At 41.1% G+C, this 16,064-nt stretch overlaps 2 protein-coding genes across 4 annotated transcripts in view; one reads left to right on the top strand and one right to left on the bottom strand.

Annotated features, from left to right (window-relative positions):
• Window positions 1–795: 795 nt before the first annotated feature.
• On the bottom strand, window positions 796–3,564 carry Agxt (Alanine-glyoxylate aminotransferase). Its single transcript, XM_018452034.1, is given in 8 exon segments — window positions 796–895; window positions 1,161–1,289; window positions 1,291–1,326; window positions 1,375–1,475; window positions 1,515–1,534; window positions 2,259–2,323; window positions 2,325–2,403; window positions 3,531–3,564. Coding segments are annotated over 8 exon segments (534 nt in total). The 3' UTR covers window positions 796–825.
• A 1,026-nt stretch (window positions 3,565–4,590) lies between these two features.
• The window catches only part of LOC108725190 (rho guanine nucleotide exchange factor 10), an 18,676-nt gene continuing 7,202 nt past the window's right edge, over window positions 4,591–16,064 (top strand). The window contains exons 1-5 of one of the 3 annotated variants that reach the window (XM_018452048.1): window positions 4,591–4,658; window positions 6,621–6,800; window positions 7,027–7,370; window positions 8,055–8,345; window positions 8,487–8,656. In XM_018452048.1, the coding sequence (XP_018307550.1) occupies window positions 6,693–6,800; window positions 7,027–7,370; window positions 8,055–8,345; window positions 8,487–8,656 (913 nt within the window). In that variant the 5' untranslated portion in view covers window positions 4,591–4,658; window positions 6,621–6,692. Of the gene's footprint in view, window positions 4,659–6,620; window positions 6,801–7,026; window positions 7,371–8,054; window positions 8,346–8,438; window positions 8,657–11,669; window positions 11,811–16,064 lie in introns of those variants that run through there. The other 2 variants (XM_018452047.1, XM_018452049.1) reach the window with 2 other exon arrangements.

Raw genomic sequence — 16,064 nt, 5'->3', positions numbered from 1 at the left:
GAAAAAGCAGCTTTGCAATTTGTAAGATTGTTTAACATTGGTTTTTGCCTTTAATTCCTCACTGGATAAAAAATATATAAACTGAATAAAAATATATAAACAATCATACTAAAAAATCTTATAACAATTGCAAAGCTGCTTTTTTCACTAAACGTAGTCAGTTATAAATTTACATCGGTACACATCTTACGTTTTGTTTTTAGTGTATTGTGATCCATTTAGTGTATTGTGGAGCGAGAAGTACAGGACAGACAACATAAGTGTTTTATTCTCGAAAAATATTGTGTATGCGAAAATATATACTAAGGACATCTATAATATTATAATATATATTTTAATATTTTCGTATATCTTCGAATGTGCGATATTTTTCGAGAATACAGCCCCTGTACGTTGATCTCCATCAGACAGACACACTAAATTTTACCAACCGTCGGTCCTGTACCACCGTTGATTTCGATTTGTACCTGAAGAAAGGAGCATATTATATTCCAAGAATTCGTGCGTCTATAGAATACCATAATGGATAAAAAAAATGATCTTAGTTTTTCATAGCTCGCGCTCTATTAAGATATCGCCGTCTATACTAAGAGGTAGTTTTATCGAGACAACAATCGATAATTGGTGTCGCGAATTCTCGATGTAATTTTGCACAGCCCGAGATCTCGAAAATTCTATCTAAAATCTAACGGCCTGCACTGTCACGTGCCTCTGGAAAGCGAGTTCTTCCTCCGCAATTACAAGTTGTACCAGTCGTCTTCAAGCTTTACATCAACATGGAGCTTATGTGTGATAATAACGCGCGTCGTGACGCATTAAACAATTCTAACAATTGCCGAGGATTCCCACATCGTAATAGTAAGCAGATTGCTTTGTCTTTCGGAATATCTTTTTCCTGCAATTGGCGCGCGATATCATAAGATACTGGATTTATTTCCGGACAGTTGGAAAGAAATGTCAAGAATTTACACCCCTCTCCAACGAATGCATATATGATTCACCAATTGTAGGAACCGAATAGGTGACCACCAAAGCATGACTCACGAATTCGATTGATATTCTACGCATTCTTAATCCCGCGGGTTTCTCGACGGTTAGCCTTCGTTACCGCAAAGAAACCCGTTCTCCAGCGGTTGGGATCGATCGATTGGCATACGTACTTCGAGCGCGGACTAAAGGAGACGGGCGACAGTCCTGAAGGTGTACCGAAGACCTTCTGGCTACTCATGTCGGCGTACGTCGTATCCACTTCCCAGGCGTTCATGAAGAACGGTTCTCCATTTAAGGACCACCGTGTTGACGATTAACAGGGCTCCCGTTAACGAACTTTTATTTCGTTTCTGTGACCATCGTGAATACAATCTACTTGTGAACCCGATTTCGCCGATTTCCTCCAGAGGTTGCTTTATGCCCGTTGATGATTCTTATACGTGCGTTACAAACACAACTGCCAGCCGGTGTTTTCCGATCAAGGTCTCGATCAAGGTCAATCAGATCGATCGTACGTCATATACATTGTTTCCAGAAATTTTATCTAAAATTAAAACTTTTCTAAAATAAAAATATTAAGAAAATAAACCTCTCTCTCTCTCTCTCTCTTATTCTCTTTGTCTAGATATACATAGGTCGTCTGAAAAGTTTTGAGCCTCAACATGAAGATGGCATTACTCGTCAAAACAATTTTGGTACTATAATCGTACATACTTTGAAAGATACCTGCGAAAATTGTAGCTACTTCCGGCGCTTAGTTGTTGTTTGACAGTCATTTGTGCCAGTCAATGTCAATGTTTTTGTAAAAATGGAAAAAATCGAATATCGGCAGTCGCCATGATAAAAATTCACGAATTGCGGTTCGAATTAATTGACCATCCACCGTATTCACCAGATCTGGCCCCCAGCGACTTTTTTCTGTTTCCTAGGCTCAAAGTTTGGCTCGGAGGACAGAAATTTTCATCAAACGAGGTCATCGCATCCGTAGACGCCTATTTTGCAAAGCAAGACGCTCAGTATTATTTGAATGGATTAAAGGGGTGGGAGCATCGCTGGAAAAAATGTATCGACTTAAAAGGAGACTATGTGGAAAAATAAAATTGAATTTGACCGAAAAATTACTTGTTTCTATGTTAGGCTCAAAACTTTTCAGACGACCCTCGTACATATACATTTACTTCATACATTTACGCCGATGCGACCAGCCATGTCGGCCGCACGTCCTCCCCCCCCCCCGCATGCCGTATTTAGCGGTCATTTATCCAAGCAAGCTTCCATGCCATCATGACCGGACGTACTTAGGATCAGGGTGAGCCTGTTCCCGGTTTGAAGCGTACCGTAATCCCTTGATGTCGTCGATTAACTGCGAAAGGAAACCCCGGCAATATATCTCCGGCAGTTTATCGCTTGACTCTGCGAGAAATATCGCGCATGATATTAAATCTATGATGCATATATAAAACGCGGTAGTTTCAAGGTGAGATTTTGCGTAATCCCGGAAATATCTGGCATATCTCCGGATGAAGGTGAACACTTGCTGCCTAGGGAAGCCCAATCCGAACAGTTACTGCGTTACAGAAGTGTATACAGTTTTCTTAAACCTCCCTCTAATTGTGTCTTCTTTATATACTTTTACGAATGATTATGTGAAAAGAATAACAATTTTTGAAATTTTTTGAAATAATTTAAATGTTTTACTGACTTTGGTTTTATATTATAAACATGAATATTTTTGCCATAATTCAATGAGTTACGGCACTATAATCGAATGACAAATATCTTGATACATTCGGATACTAATGATAATCTCAGAGTTTTTTGGGTAAGTTAACTTTTTTTTAACTAAGTTAAAGTTAACAGCCTTGAAAAAATTTAACTTTATTAAAATATACAAGTTAATCCATAATGAAATTAATTGAATTAAAAGTTAAGTTAATAAAAAAAGTTATTGAAAAGTTAAAAGTTACATTTGGTCTGAACGGACAACCAAAAAAAAGAAAAAGAAAAAGTTTGACCATTTTACACAATTTTTTGTATTTGTCCTTTCTCACAGCATATTTATTAAAGAATCTGGTTATTTTTGTTCACAAGTAACGATTATACAATATAAAATTATATACTCATTATCCTCTCGCATCGTGTCTGAGGATTAATTTAAAAAAATCAAATTAAGAGTTAATTACCGACAAAATGTAGGTAACTAAATTAAGTTAAAAAGTTAAGAGTCTAAAATGTAACTAAAAGTTAAGTTAAAATTAATTAACTTTTTAACTTAACTTTTATCTTTTTAATTTAGCACTACCCAACCCTGGATAATCTTATCATCACTCATAAAATGAAATAGATTTGAGTATCTTTGCGGAGAGAATCTCTTATTTTTATAAAATTATATGAATATAATACATATATCGAACTTGGCAATATCGAGATATTTTATACTAGGCAGAGCGACAAGCAGATGCTTCCGACTTTCGAGTATCAGCAGGTAAATAATAAATAACAAATATAAACGGACGCCGGACGTTGAATATCAGATATACCATTTGCGCGGCAAGTATATTGTCGTGGTGCCATCTACGGAATGACGCTGACATGCGCGCGCAATTGAGAAATTTAGCATGTGGCTTGTCATATATATGGTCCGCCGTACAAATCTCGCGTAGAACTTTCCTGATTCCGTCCTGTTCGATCATTGATGCGAGATCTCGATCAGATCGCGAGTGAGACCGCGAATTCGCGAACGTCGATCGTAAATCGCGCTTCGCGGAAAAAGAAGAATTTACGAGAAAAAGCATCAGCACGCGCGAGGGTGTTTCTCGATGCGAACAGTGAATGTGGCGTGCTTATCGATCGAGCATTCTTCGATCGCTTCGTCGCGAGCCGAAGATACGTGTGGGACAATCTCTCGTAGAGGATCGCGCGGCGTTTTTACCGACGGAACGATTGATCGGGAAGGTGGAGGGGAAACTCGGATTTCTTGACGTGTTTCGCTATTATTCGAAATTTTCGATAGATCAGCGGTGCGCACGTGTGCTCATCGCGCGTAACGAGAGTGACGTGCGCTATCGCGTGGATCGAGCGATCGAGTTGATCAAAGGCTGCATTGGCTGCAATCACAGGGGAGTTGGTGACGACGCAAACGACGCTGTACCGTCACTCGTTCCTTCTCTCGTTCTCTGCTCCGTTGTTCCCCTTTCTCTCTTTGCCTTCTCCGCCGCCGCCGCCACCACCGCCTCCTCCTCTTCCTCCTTCTCCTTCTCCTTCTCCTCATATTCCTTCTCTTTTCGCTTTTCTCGGTCGACCGGTCGACCGGTCGACTGCCTTCTCAAGGGGGCGTGCTTGCTCGCTTCGCTACAACAATGAGCGAACGCGAAACTATCTAAGCACGAGGCGCAAACGAATCCGTTGTTCGTGTGGTTCGTGTGTGGCCCGGCCGGCCACTCCGTGGCACTCGATCGCGAACAATCGTGGCACGTGAACGTCGTGAACGTCGAGTCGCGGAGATCGTGATTCGTGGGGGCCTACTCCGCTAACTCCGCTCTGCGTATCTGCCATCGACCGATCCAAAGGGATAAGAAGGGCCCTCCGCCGACGAGCGTTCGGACTTGGAACGCGCGTGGTCCCGTTGTGCCTCTCGAAGCTGGCCTCTCTCATCTCGCCACTACGAGGTATCTCCGCTTATAATTATATCGGATCCAAATATACGCGATTTGACCAAGTCTCGCGTGAATACCTCCACGATCGATCGACGACGGATCGACGAACCTTTCGGCCTGAAATCTCGTCGCCCGTGGTAGTTGGCTTCTCTTTGGTATTCCCGAGTGCGATAAACGTGCACGCGATAAACTGATTTTTCATCCTTTCTCCTTCAGTGCGTCTGTGATGGATTATTATCCAACAAACGGATTAACGTATGGTATTCGATCTTCTGGAGAGGATATAAGTAAGAATTTAGACAAACGACCTTCGCCAGTCAACGATCTATCATTTTTTTGGTCGGATGAGCAATCGATGTTGAAGAACTGCTGAAAAATAGGATAGCTTTTACTTCCGCGAAATAGATTGATCTCTCGCGTGCTTAGTGTCGGTGAGCAAATAATTACGTTTATTCGAGATCGTTAATCTAGATCTAGATGGACAATCGTATTCTTCATCAATTTCTTAATAACTTATTTTTCATCGTGATTGCTGGAATAGTAAAAGAATTAAACGGAGCAGTGTATCGCTTTCGTGATACGTAAGTTGATATCCTTTGATTCTTGCACGTGTTTTAATGAATCTGTCCAGAATTTCTCTTTGTGAATAATCAAAATATTGACGTCATATAACTAGTATCGAATTTTAATAGATTTAACTTCAATTTGTATTATCACAAATAACTTTGTGTATATATGTATGTGCGTGCGCGTGTGGAGCTGTGTGTGGAATTTCGAGTTTCACGCCAATATACATCGTTTCATCTTCGTTTCGTTCACGAGGTCTTTCTGGTTTCTGAATTCTGAAATTTGAACGAGAAAAAAAATTTGAACAAAGTTTATTTTTGCCAACGATCGTAGGTCGATTTTTTGTACGCTCGTGTGTGTGGCTATTTGCACTGGCAATATTTTTATCGCGATATTATGAAACGTTTAGAGCGTGAGTTACGCGGGATAGTAAATATTTTCACACCTCTGTGACTATTTGTAGGTACGCTGAGAGAATCGAACGTCCAACGTCGTTTTCTCGGAGATACGTATTTTTGTTTATAGGCGAGTTTATCTCTGGCACAGAATTTTAAATTAACTTATTGTTACTGCAGATGAGCGAAGCGCCCAGTGACGTTCGGCTGATTATTTCCTACGTACAGGCGATTAATTAATAGAACTTGATGATGCGTAAATATTTAAGTATACACACAGAAAAATACATACTGTACGCAGGTAATAATTAATTGTTTCGCAAGTATTTCAAAAGTTCGAAAAGATTATTATGAAGAAAATATTTTTATTAAGGATAAGCGGTACTTAAAAAAGAAAGTAAATTGAGTAATCACACTTTTCTTAGTAATACAATGATATTTTTCTGTGTATAGAATGAGCCCACACCTGCACTCTTGTGTCAAGAGACCTATTCTTTTTAGATGAACTTGCATTGTTCATCTTTTTTCTTTTTCTTTTCACGTTGGAGAGAGAAAGAGAAAACATGAACTGGACACGTATTATGGAATTGTTCAATTATTCCTTAGATTTCTATTGTGTTTTCTAGAGAGAACGGAATAATTCGGAATCCATTTTGTACGGTTTCATGATCTATGCAAGAAATTCAACTAAAAAGAACAAACGTAGAAAGATAAGTACCCGCTTATTTATCTCGTGGGGCGCGGATTTTGCTTCCTCCCGTCTGTATTTTTCGATCATTATGGATCATCGCGAGCGATAAACGCGAAACGTTCCCGCCGTTCGTTTTCGTGAGACAAATTTCGTAATACCTTGTGTTTCGGTAAGTGCGTTAAATAACGTCGTGTAATCTCCGAGGACCGGGAACAACGACTTGATTGTCTCCCTGAGCACGTCGCGTTGCACGACGCGCAAAATGCGCCGAACGGGCGCGACTCACGCGGTATAAAGTACATCTATTTTCCTTGTTTGTAGAAACAACTCGATGGAACACGTAACGAGGAAGCGACTAGGGTGGTACACTTAAAGTTCCCCGTAGGATGTGTCATGGCTTCGTCCTTAGGGGGGCCAGGAATGACGACAGGCGTCCCGCCGCCCCGAATAGTCAACCTGGAATTTCCCCCACCTCCACCTTATCCGCCGCCTCACAATCAGGTAAATTTCGAAATGCGGATCATTAATTTCGCTAATGATGCACATTCGTGCGTTTCATTGCTCGCGGTGACAATGAGTGGAATAAACGACTCTTACGAAAAGATACATTCTTATTTATTCACACGTATTTCTTTAAAGCATCGTAATATTCTAATAATGCTTGACGCTCTTTAGTGTCCAAAAGTCTGCTTTCATCGTGCATAGCGGCGCTTCATGTTTTTCGCAGATATCGTGTAACGCGTTAATGGAACCGGTATCGCCGGTGGTGTCACCCATCACGAGTTCACGCCAGCATCTTTTGGATTATTCGTATGCATACTACCAGTCTGACTCGGGTCATTTCCATACGACATATCCGACAGAGGTGCTGTCGCAGCAGCAGCAACAGCAGCAGCAGCAACAACAGCAGCAACAGCAACAGCAGCAGCAACAGCAACAAGAACAGCAGCAGCTGCTGCTGCGACAACAGCAACAGTTGCAGCAGATAAGGTCGGATCCTTTAAAGAGACATACTTACACAACTTGCTACGGTACGGAGGAAAACATTTATGAAGAGATATCGGAAATCAGGTGAGCGTCCATTAAAAGATCATCTGCAAACGAGTTATCACCTCTGTAAACGAGTTATCACCTCTGAGAAATACTTAAACTTGCAAGTCGCCAAACATCGCGATTTTCACTTATAGAAATTAAAAACTGACGAAGGGAGAATCAAAATTATACTTTTATTAAAACTCTATTGAAAATATTAGCGTTTACAAATAGTCTTAAAACAAATTTTCTTGCGGGCATAAGCGAGTAATACGCGCGGCGCAAGTGAACAACAATTTACCAACTCCCCACGGTTCAATGTATCTTGAAGCGGATGCCGGAGATAGCGATTGAGTTAGGAATAATAAGAAAACAAGTTGTGGATTATTCATCCAGCGTCCTCGACTGGCGCATAAGTCATTGAGACGAGATAAACCGCGCGCGCGTTCAAATTGAGAACGCTCGTTAAGTGCATAACTATATTATTTCATACATTGTCGAGTGACCATAGATAACTTGTAATCTATCTCTTCTTACGAGCAGTGAAATCAGTGCGCGAATTTAATTTAATTTTATATTTACTTTGCGCCCCGAGTATTCATATATACATATAATTAGTAATTTTAGAATGATCGTTTCTCAGAACGTAACGGCAGTATAATGTAAATATCGCGAAAGAATTAAGCAGATCTCTTTTCAAACTATACCCGATAAATTTTTCAGCAAGCAATGCCATCGCGCGTTACACGGATCGCGAAGGTCACTCGTGGCAGAAGAGGTGCGTCGCGTACAATCGCGGCATCGTCGTGTGCTCGGGGAACTCAATTTAAGCGTGGAGGCAATGCTAATGCCTCCAACCACGGTCGACAATAACGAGGAAGAAATGGCGCAGGAAGCTCATGGAACCTCCACCGAAGAACTGTTGCCTTCGGTTGGCCCCGCCGACGATCTCCTTTCTCGCGTTGGATGCGACATGGACAGCGGTTTCAGCGGGAGCTCTACCGCGAGTTACAGGTACATTAAAAAAAAATGTTATCCTTCTATTCATCTGCCTTCATTCGCGCGGATAAGTCACAAAAATACTATGTTTTTTAACGATATTTTCAGTTCTGCAAGCAAATCTATCTTCCAGTCTTATTTGAATTCGATTCACAGATCGGGTTTGGGATCTTTAAGAAGGGGAATAGGGAGAACGAATGGTCCGGAACCGATGGGCGTTCTACGTAAGACGAAAGCCGCCATGATTTGGAAAAAAGGTTGGAAAGGCTGGAAAAAACTTCACTCCTTCGGGAGCAGCAACAGTAGCAGCAATAACAAGATCGTTGGTGAGTCTGTAAAATCATTAATAAGATTGATTTCATTCAACGAAAGATAAGATATAAAGAGACATATGGTAGCCAAAGTATCCAACGGTAACCCATCTCGCTGTCGTCTTTATCACGTTCTCGTCGTTTCGTGAATATGATAATCGTGCTCGGTAGTCGATTGCAGACTGCGTGCGGCTATGAATTACTTGCGCATGAGCAATCCGTTACAAATTCTCAATGCGTAGTTCGTTGCGCGGCAAGAATACAAACACGGCGTTTTCCTTGAAGCGCGTTTCTTAGAAGCAAGAAAGGAAAGGACGCGCAGCGATTTCTTCTTTCTCGTATACAGCCGCGTACACGTTCCGAACGAAAAATTGTTACAAATGAAAGAAAGGGCGAACAGGAAACGTGGAAATATTTAAATATGTATACCTATCGTAATTACATTGTGCAAGACGTAAGATTTCAAGAATCATCCGTGACAAAACCGGTGTTATAACCGGAGAGCGCGACTACGATTTACGAAAAAAAAATGATTACGAAATTGTTCGGGAAGCGAATACTCGAGCATTGTCCCTGCGCCCGTTTTAAGGTGTTTTGTCGCGTATAACTGCGCAAGTACGCATAGCCTTTCTTTTTATAAGAACGCCTGCTCGTGAGTATGAACACACGAGTACGCTCGTATACTCGGCCCGTGCGCTCGCGTGCATTTGGCGAATGGAGTTAATTATTGGTACTTGGAAGGGGTCAGCCGTGGGGTCACTCGGTGGAGAAGCAGATGCGAGATCACGTGAAACCTCCGCCCCCTCCCTTCTTTCCCTCCCCTTCCCCCCCTCTCTCTTTCTTTCTCTTTTCCTTCTGCTTACGTCGCATAACCCTCTTTCGACTTGACACGCTCACTTGGATTCATTACATTTCTTTCCCCGGTTGTCGATCGCTCTGCAAAAAAAGTTCACGATTTCTCGCGATTTAGGATAAATTAAGGAGATTAGCGTACCGTAATATATTCGTGAACTAACATATTTGTATACAAGTAACATAAAATATATATTTAATACAAATTTAAATGATGAGGAACATGAAGATCATATTCGATCGAGGCGAGTCTGAGTACCTAATAATATTTTTGTGTAAATTTTTACACAATTTCCAGTTCAAGCAGTTGTAAAAATTCATCCGCCTTGATCGAATATAGTTTTCTTCATTCATTTGTATGAAACATTTCTCGGTCCCATTTTCACTTAAAATATATTTATATACAGGTCTATGTATGTTTAATTAACCGAATTATTTTTCGTATGTAACACAAGCATCTGGAAAAAAAATAGTCATTTATATGCTTAAGAAGACCTTGATCGTTTTCTTCTTACGTTCATCTCAATCTCTTTATTCATTACTCATGTGGAATTTTTTTTATTGGTACAAGAGATGTAGAGTATCAGGAAAGAGGAGAGGGAACACTATTACAGACTAAGCAGCTTCATCTATGAGCATCTTAAAGTTGATCTGAAAACGAGTGTTTCTAAAATGTTAGTTTCTAGAGTCGAAACCAATGAATGTTATTACGTACGATGTCTAACTATATGTATATGTTTCTCAGCAGAAGAAGCAACTTTGCATCTGTCGTAAGATCCTTTGATATGACTGGTTTATGCATTTAGATTCAATGAGGAACTAAGGACAAGACGAATCATGTTAAAAAATTACGTATTCTGATCGGAACTATCGGAAATTACAATTGCACGGCTAGTGGCGCTGTCTGGCGGCAAGGCAGCGACGAGATGGTGTTAAACGCGTTCCGTACCGGTCGAGTTGCATTCGTATCTCTGCACATATACGTATACATATACATATATTTATATTCGTAATGCGAGACCTCGACGGAGTCCAGGAGCGAGAAACTCGCTTCGATTCACACAATATAATCCCGCGTACCGCCCTCACGGTAATAGAACGAAAATTACTTTTATTACCCGGCTTGAATTACTCTCGTTAACACGTCACGCCGATTTGTAACAATCGCATACACCTTACGCGGCATATATTTTCAAAGAGTCTGACAATGTATGCCACACACCGCCTAGCGATGGGGTCCCTCTTCGCCCAAAGCGAGATTATCTCGCGTCTTTCTCTAACGCTCTCACTATCTCGAGTCGTTCTCTATTACTTTTATTTCGACTTTATAGTACAGCTGTCTATGTATATACATATATATTTCCTTCTCTCTTTTTATCCCTTCTCGCGCGTTCCGCACCGCGCCTCTTCCTCTCTTTTATATTCATTCACCGTCTCTCGACCCGTCCGTCCACCTCTGTTCTCTCCTCCATCCTCCTCTTTCGGCCTCCGTCTCCGTACACAGCTAGCTAGCACAGCTGCGCTGCCGAGGCGAGCTGTTTGTTGGTGCGTTTCACTCTCGATCGCTCGTACTTTCTCTCTCGTTTGTCGGCTGCAACACCCTCCTTCGTCGTGTTGGCCGCTCGCGCCGCGCGTTCCTTCCTCTTTCCCGCCCGCGCGCTTCGGTCTCCGTTTCCTCCGTGCGGCGTGCCCTTCGCCTCTTTCTCCAACCTCTGGCGTCAGTGTTGTAGCGAGCGCGGAGGGCCGGAGCCAGAAACACGCGGCGCGGCCATGTTGACTCGCTCCGATCGCTCGCTCGCCTCGCCTCGCTTTGCTTCGCTTCGCTAATCGCTTCTTCGTCGAGCGCGACGCGGCGCGGACGCGACGCGGAGCGTCCTGTCCTCCTCCTCTTTCTCCTCGTCGCTCGACGCCGCGGCGTTGTTGTTAATTGTGCGAACCGCAGCCGGCCGCGTACGCACGTGTCCGATGTGATTTTTCGCCTCGCCTCGTAAAATCGCGTAATAATCGCTCATCCGGGGCGTTAGTGCGTGCGTACGTGTGCGTACATACGTTTGCGCGGGCGTGCGGGCGCGCGTGTACAACGCGCGCGCGCGCGCGCACGCTATGAATTCGCGTGTGGTAGCGCGATCGCATTCCGCGAACGCTTAGAACAATGATGGAGTGAGTGAGAGAGAAAGAGAAAGGGGAGAGTGTGTGTGTGTGTGTGTGTGTATATGTGCGTGTGTGTGCATGTGTGTGTTACGCGAGTAAATCATCGTAAGAAACATTTGCCTCCGCGAGATGGAGGAACTGCACAACGGGGTTGTCCTCATCAAATGTAAGTAGGCGGATTTTCCGAAAGAGCTTGGTCCCTCTCTGCACATCTCCTCCTAGTCTACACTAGTCTGGGCCAGTTTTGCTTTCGCTACACTCTCATTTGTCCCTCGCGTCGGATTTGGTCGATCATCGCGATCGAATGGGACGAAATCCGAAGCGGAAGCGGATGTGATATCGTTTCGAACGTAATCGTTTTATCATGAAGCATAGAGTCGTCACACTCCGACGCAGAATCTGGCGCGTCTACGTCGGGAATATCGTTGGAGCGTCGACGCTTGACGCGATTACATTATGTCAACGGTACCGGTACCAGTTTCCGGCTAACCCGACGATATACTAACGTAACGACCGATGGTTACTCTGAAGCTACGATTTACGACGCGCAGACAGGGAAGATCATTTGCGTTCGCACCCCCTCTTCCCTCCTTAAAATCCCCAGTAGATTTAGGGGATTGTCGAAAGACACCACTTGATAGTAGCCTGCAGTTTTCGATTGAAATTCAATCTTAATTAGATTAAGGAGGTATTCTAGTCTAGAGCGCGAAAATGTGGCCTATTTTTGAGAATTTATTTTAAACAAAACATCCGTACATATTCTTCTACACTTTTACACATCTTTCACATCTATAGTAAATGTCCACAAATTTTAATATGGTTAGATGTTTATTAGTTTTTATGTTATGTAAATTTAAAAACAAATGTAAGAAAGAAATGTATCGGTGATTGACACGATTGTAGACTTCCAATTTAACGAAATCAAAAATTCAAAAGGATTTTTAGTTATATGTGGCTATAATAATCTAAACTGAGATAAATAAAAAGTATTGCACATTGTTAAAATGGCGCGGTTTTAAAAGACAAATACCGATTTTTTTAACAAAATTTTTTAATGTAACACGTATAAAAAAAACAGTTCATTTATAGACATCGAAATAATCTCTATAGGATTATTGCAATGCCTATAAGTTAACATAAGATATTATTATACATAGTATTATACTTTATGTGTGTCAACGACTTGTAAAATATGATTTCGAGAAAAACGCATTAAGTCTTAAATAGAATTGCATTACAAAAAATGAAAATTATATATAAACTCTAATCAGCGATATAAACTCTCCTCTAACTCGAAATGCTCATATTTTTCTGCAATCTTAATAACAATTGCCTTTGAACGCGTTGATAGAATGATTTATACGTCTTAAAAATATTTACATTTTTGATGATTATCGAAAATTTCCGAGATTCTAAGGCTGGTATATTCATAGTCGATTCTTCTTTTAAGACTGTCTTAAGTAATGTCTTAAGATGCTAATAAGATTCAGTGATTGATTTATGACATCCTAAGATTATACAGTTTTAAATATAAGACCCGACTACGAATAGCGGCCTCAATATTTATAAAATGTAAGAAAAAAGAAAAATTGATTTTTTTGAGTTCTCGACTAGAATATCCTCTTCGACTCCGAATTAGACCCGACGATAATTTCAAATTTCAAATCGCTTCAATTGCACATTCTTGATACCTTTTTGTTCAAATGTTTTGCTACTTAGCAAATAAACTTAAATTTTGATTTTACAATCGTATTTCACGTACGATGTTTAGTCTTCCGGAAGAAAAAAAATCTATTGGGAAATATGCCGTTTTTGCCCGAGTTACACAGAAAGAACGATTTCTCTGAAGTAGCTAAAAATTTTACTAGATACAAATCTGAAAATAATATTCTATTAAATTATTAAAATAATTATGTAGGACATTTAAGTGTAACGGCAAAAAATTTTGACTTTCTAACAACTCACTTGGGCATCTTATATAATTATTTGGTGTATAACAAAATTATTTTCATACACACGCGCACACACACACACACACACACACACACACACACACACACACACACACACACACACACAGATCTGTATCTAATTAAATTATTATATACTTTAATAAAACCGTTCTTCCCGTGTGCATTTAAAAATCTTTACGTCTGGTTGGACGTAAAGAATTCGAGGTGTAGTCCTGTGTACACAGAAGCAGGCATACTTTCAGAGTTGTCCGTCCAGCAAGCTTCGTATGTCTTACCATATATGTCGCAATAGAATTTTCATTGTAATATATATGTATATATATAAAATGATAAAATATTGTGTAATTTGTGTGTGTGTGTGTGTGTGTGTGTGTGTGTGTGTGATTAAATAGGTTACAATCTTATAGTTAACGTGTTGAATTCAATAACTTTTACTTTAAATTGTTATCTCATAGATGCTATACAAAATGTTGTAGATAGAATTTAATTTTTATAAACATCTTACAAAAAATTTCGACAACACCGGTGTTAAGCGAATCATCACGATACCACTAACAATAAGAAGTCAGAGACCGGATGGATCAATCATGGCAGATGAATTTATTAAGCTCTAGCATTTACGTCTCGAGTGCGACTTCAATGATCGAGTTTACGTCAAATGTATCGGCCTTGCATAGAGCGTTACGCTTTCGCATCGTAGTTAATTATACTTTCGGCAGTTATATCGTCGCGCACTTCGGAACAGCCATTGAAACGCCCGCATCGACGAAAATTGGAACGTTTGCGTCGGCGCATAGATGTGGATCGTGGCGCCGTTCGGATTTCCGTTTCGTCAATCCATCTTCTTGATCGATTTTCGTTGATCGCCCGGATCAAAGATCAGATTATAATTATTTGTCGGAGCGAACGATCCGATCGGTCGATAATCGAGTTGTTACTCTAGGGAGGGAGGGGGGAGGGGGGTCACACGGTGCGCGCATAAGGTCACCATCAGAGGTCGGTTCCTTGCGTTAGTTTAGAATGTGCAATCGGTTAATCGTTAACGGACGCTCTGACCCGTGAGCGGTATGGAAAATTGCTGCGTTGCTTGCGCATGTTATTGAACATTGCCGAAACCAACATATGATAAACGTCGAAATCTAGTGAAGTTGAAAAAAAAGAATAGGAAACACTTATTAAAATTGATATTTTCAGATTACTTACTCAAGTATCCATAATAATGCATTTTTTTAACAATAATTTTTCAGATCCAATAACACTTATTGAATTCCTTATGCTATAATTCTAATGCCTATTACATTTATGATATGTCTAAAACTCCATGTATTTGATATTCCAAGGAGATAAGCCGGATATAACAGCCGAAGAAAATGTATCTGCAATGTAAAGAGAAAATAATTTATAGCTTAATGACGAGTAAAGGTTGGTCTCTGCACAAAGAGAAAAGATAATTTGTGGCCTAACGATTACTGCAGAATTATATATTTGCTGCCATGAGACTTTGTACAAGTACGTCCACGTTACGCAATACCGAATATCTAGTGCATCGAAGAAACCTTGTTTGTCGTGCGTAGGCGTTGCTCTTTATCGCAAAAGCGCCTATTGAAATGTCACGCGGATTTTTCGCTTGTTGCTAAAAGCGCGCGCAGTTACTCCATATTCATAGCCGCCGCGAACGAACTGGTTGAGATAGTGAAAGGAAATTGGGCGAGTACAAGATATACAAACGCGTCGAGATGCTTTGGATTATAACAGGCCGATCCTGCGATCGCGGAATTTCGTTCGACGTGAAAACGTCGACGTTAAGCGACCTTCTCTTCATATTTCCCATCTTTCTGCTGCTTTAAGCTTTCGTGCGCGTTTCGCGCGGCGCATATTTGATCGTACAAAGAAGAAACGAAAAGAGAAAAGGAGAGAAATGATAAGGATGTTTTACAAGTAAACTGAGGACTCTTCGCTCCACCGTTGTCAGAAACGAGATTACAGCGTTAATTTAAGAAGAGAGCCGTTGATCTCTTGTTGCCTGTCTGTGAACACCGAGCGCGACCGTCGTCGCCAAGGCTCGATTGCCTTAAATATGTATAAGAGTTAAACAATTGGCTCTCGTTATGACATTCAGGTTTAATGCTCCCGCGGAAAGTGGAACGTTCTACGCTTCCCCGCTTCCCTCCGATTTGTCTTCGAATAATGGACGAACGTATTATTGGCTGCGTCTTGATGTATTCGTATCTTCCCACGGAATGATTCCGCGATCGCGATGTATTAGATTGGAACAAAAGTTCATAGCGCTATAAATTTCAAAATTCATACAGCTGTAACTCAGGGCCGTAGAGAGAAAAATCGGGCCCGGGAGAAGAAAATTACGGGCCCCTATTTCGCGCAGGTATTACCCCCAACCAGGAGCGGCAGATTTAGCAGATTTTGTAAAATTCACATATATATATTAT

This window comes from Mycetomoellerius zeteki, unplaced genomic scaffold (genome assembly GCF_001594055.1).
Source record: "Mycetomoellerius zeteki isolate Tzet28-1 unplaced genomic scaffold, Tzet1.0 scaffold328, whole genome shotgun sequence".
In the NCBI taxonomy this organism is placed as follows: domain Eukaryota; kingdom Metazoa; phylum Arthropoda; class Insecta; order Hymenoptera; family Formicidae; genus Mycetomoellerius; species Mycetomoellerius zeteki.
The sequence above is the reverse complement of the archived record's forward strand: the minus strand, read 5'-3'. Positions and strand labels throughout refer to the sequence as shown.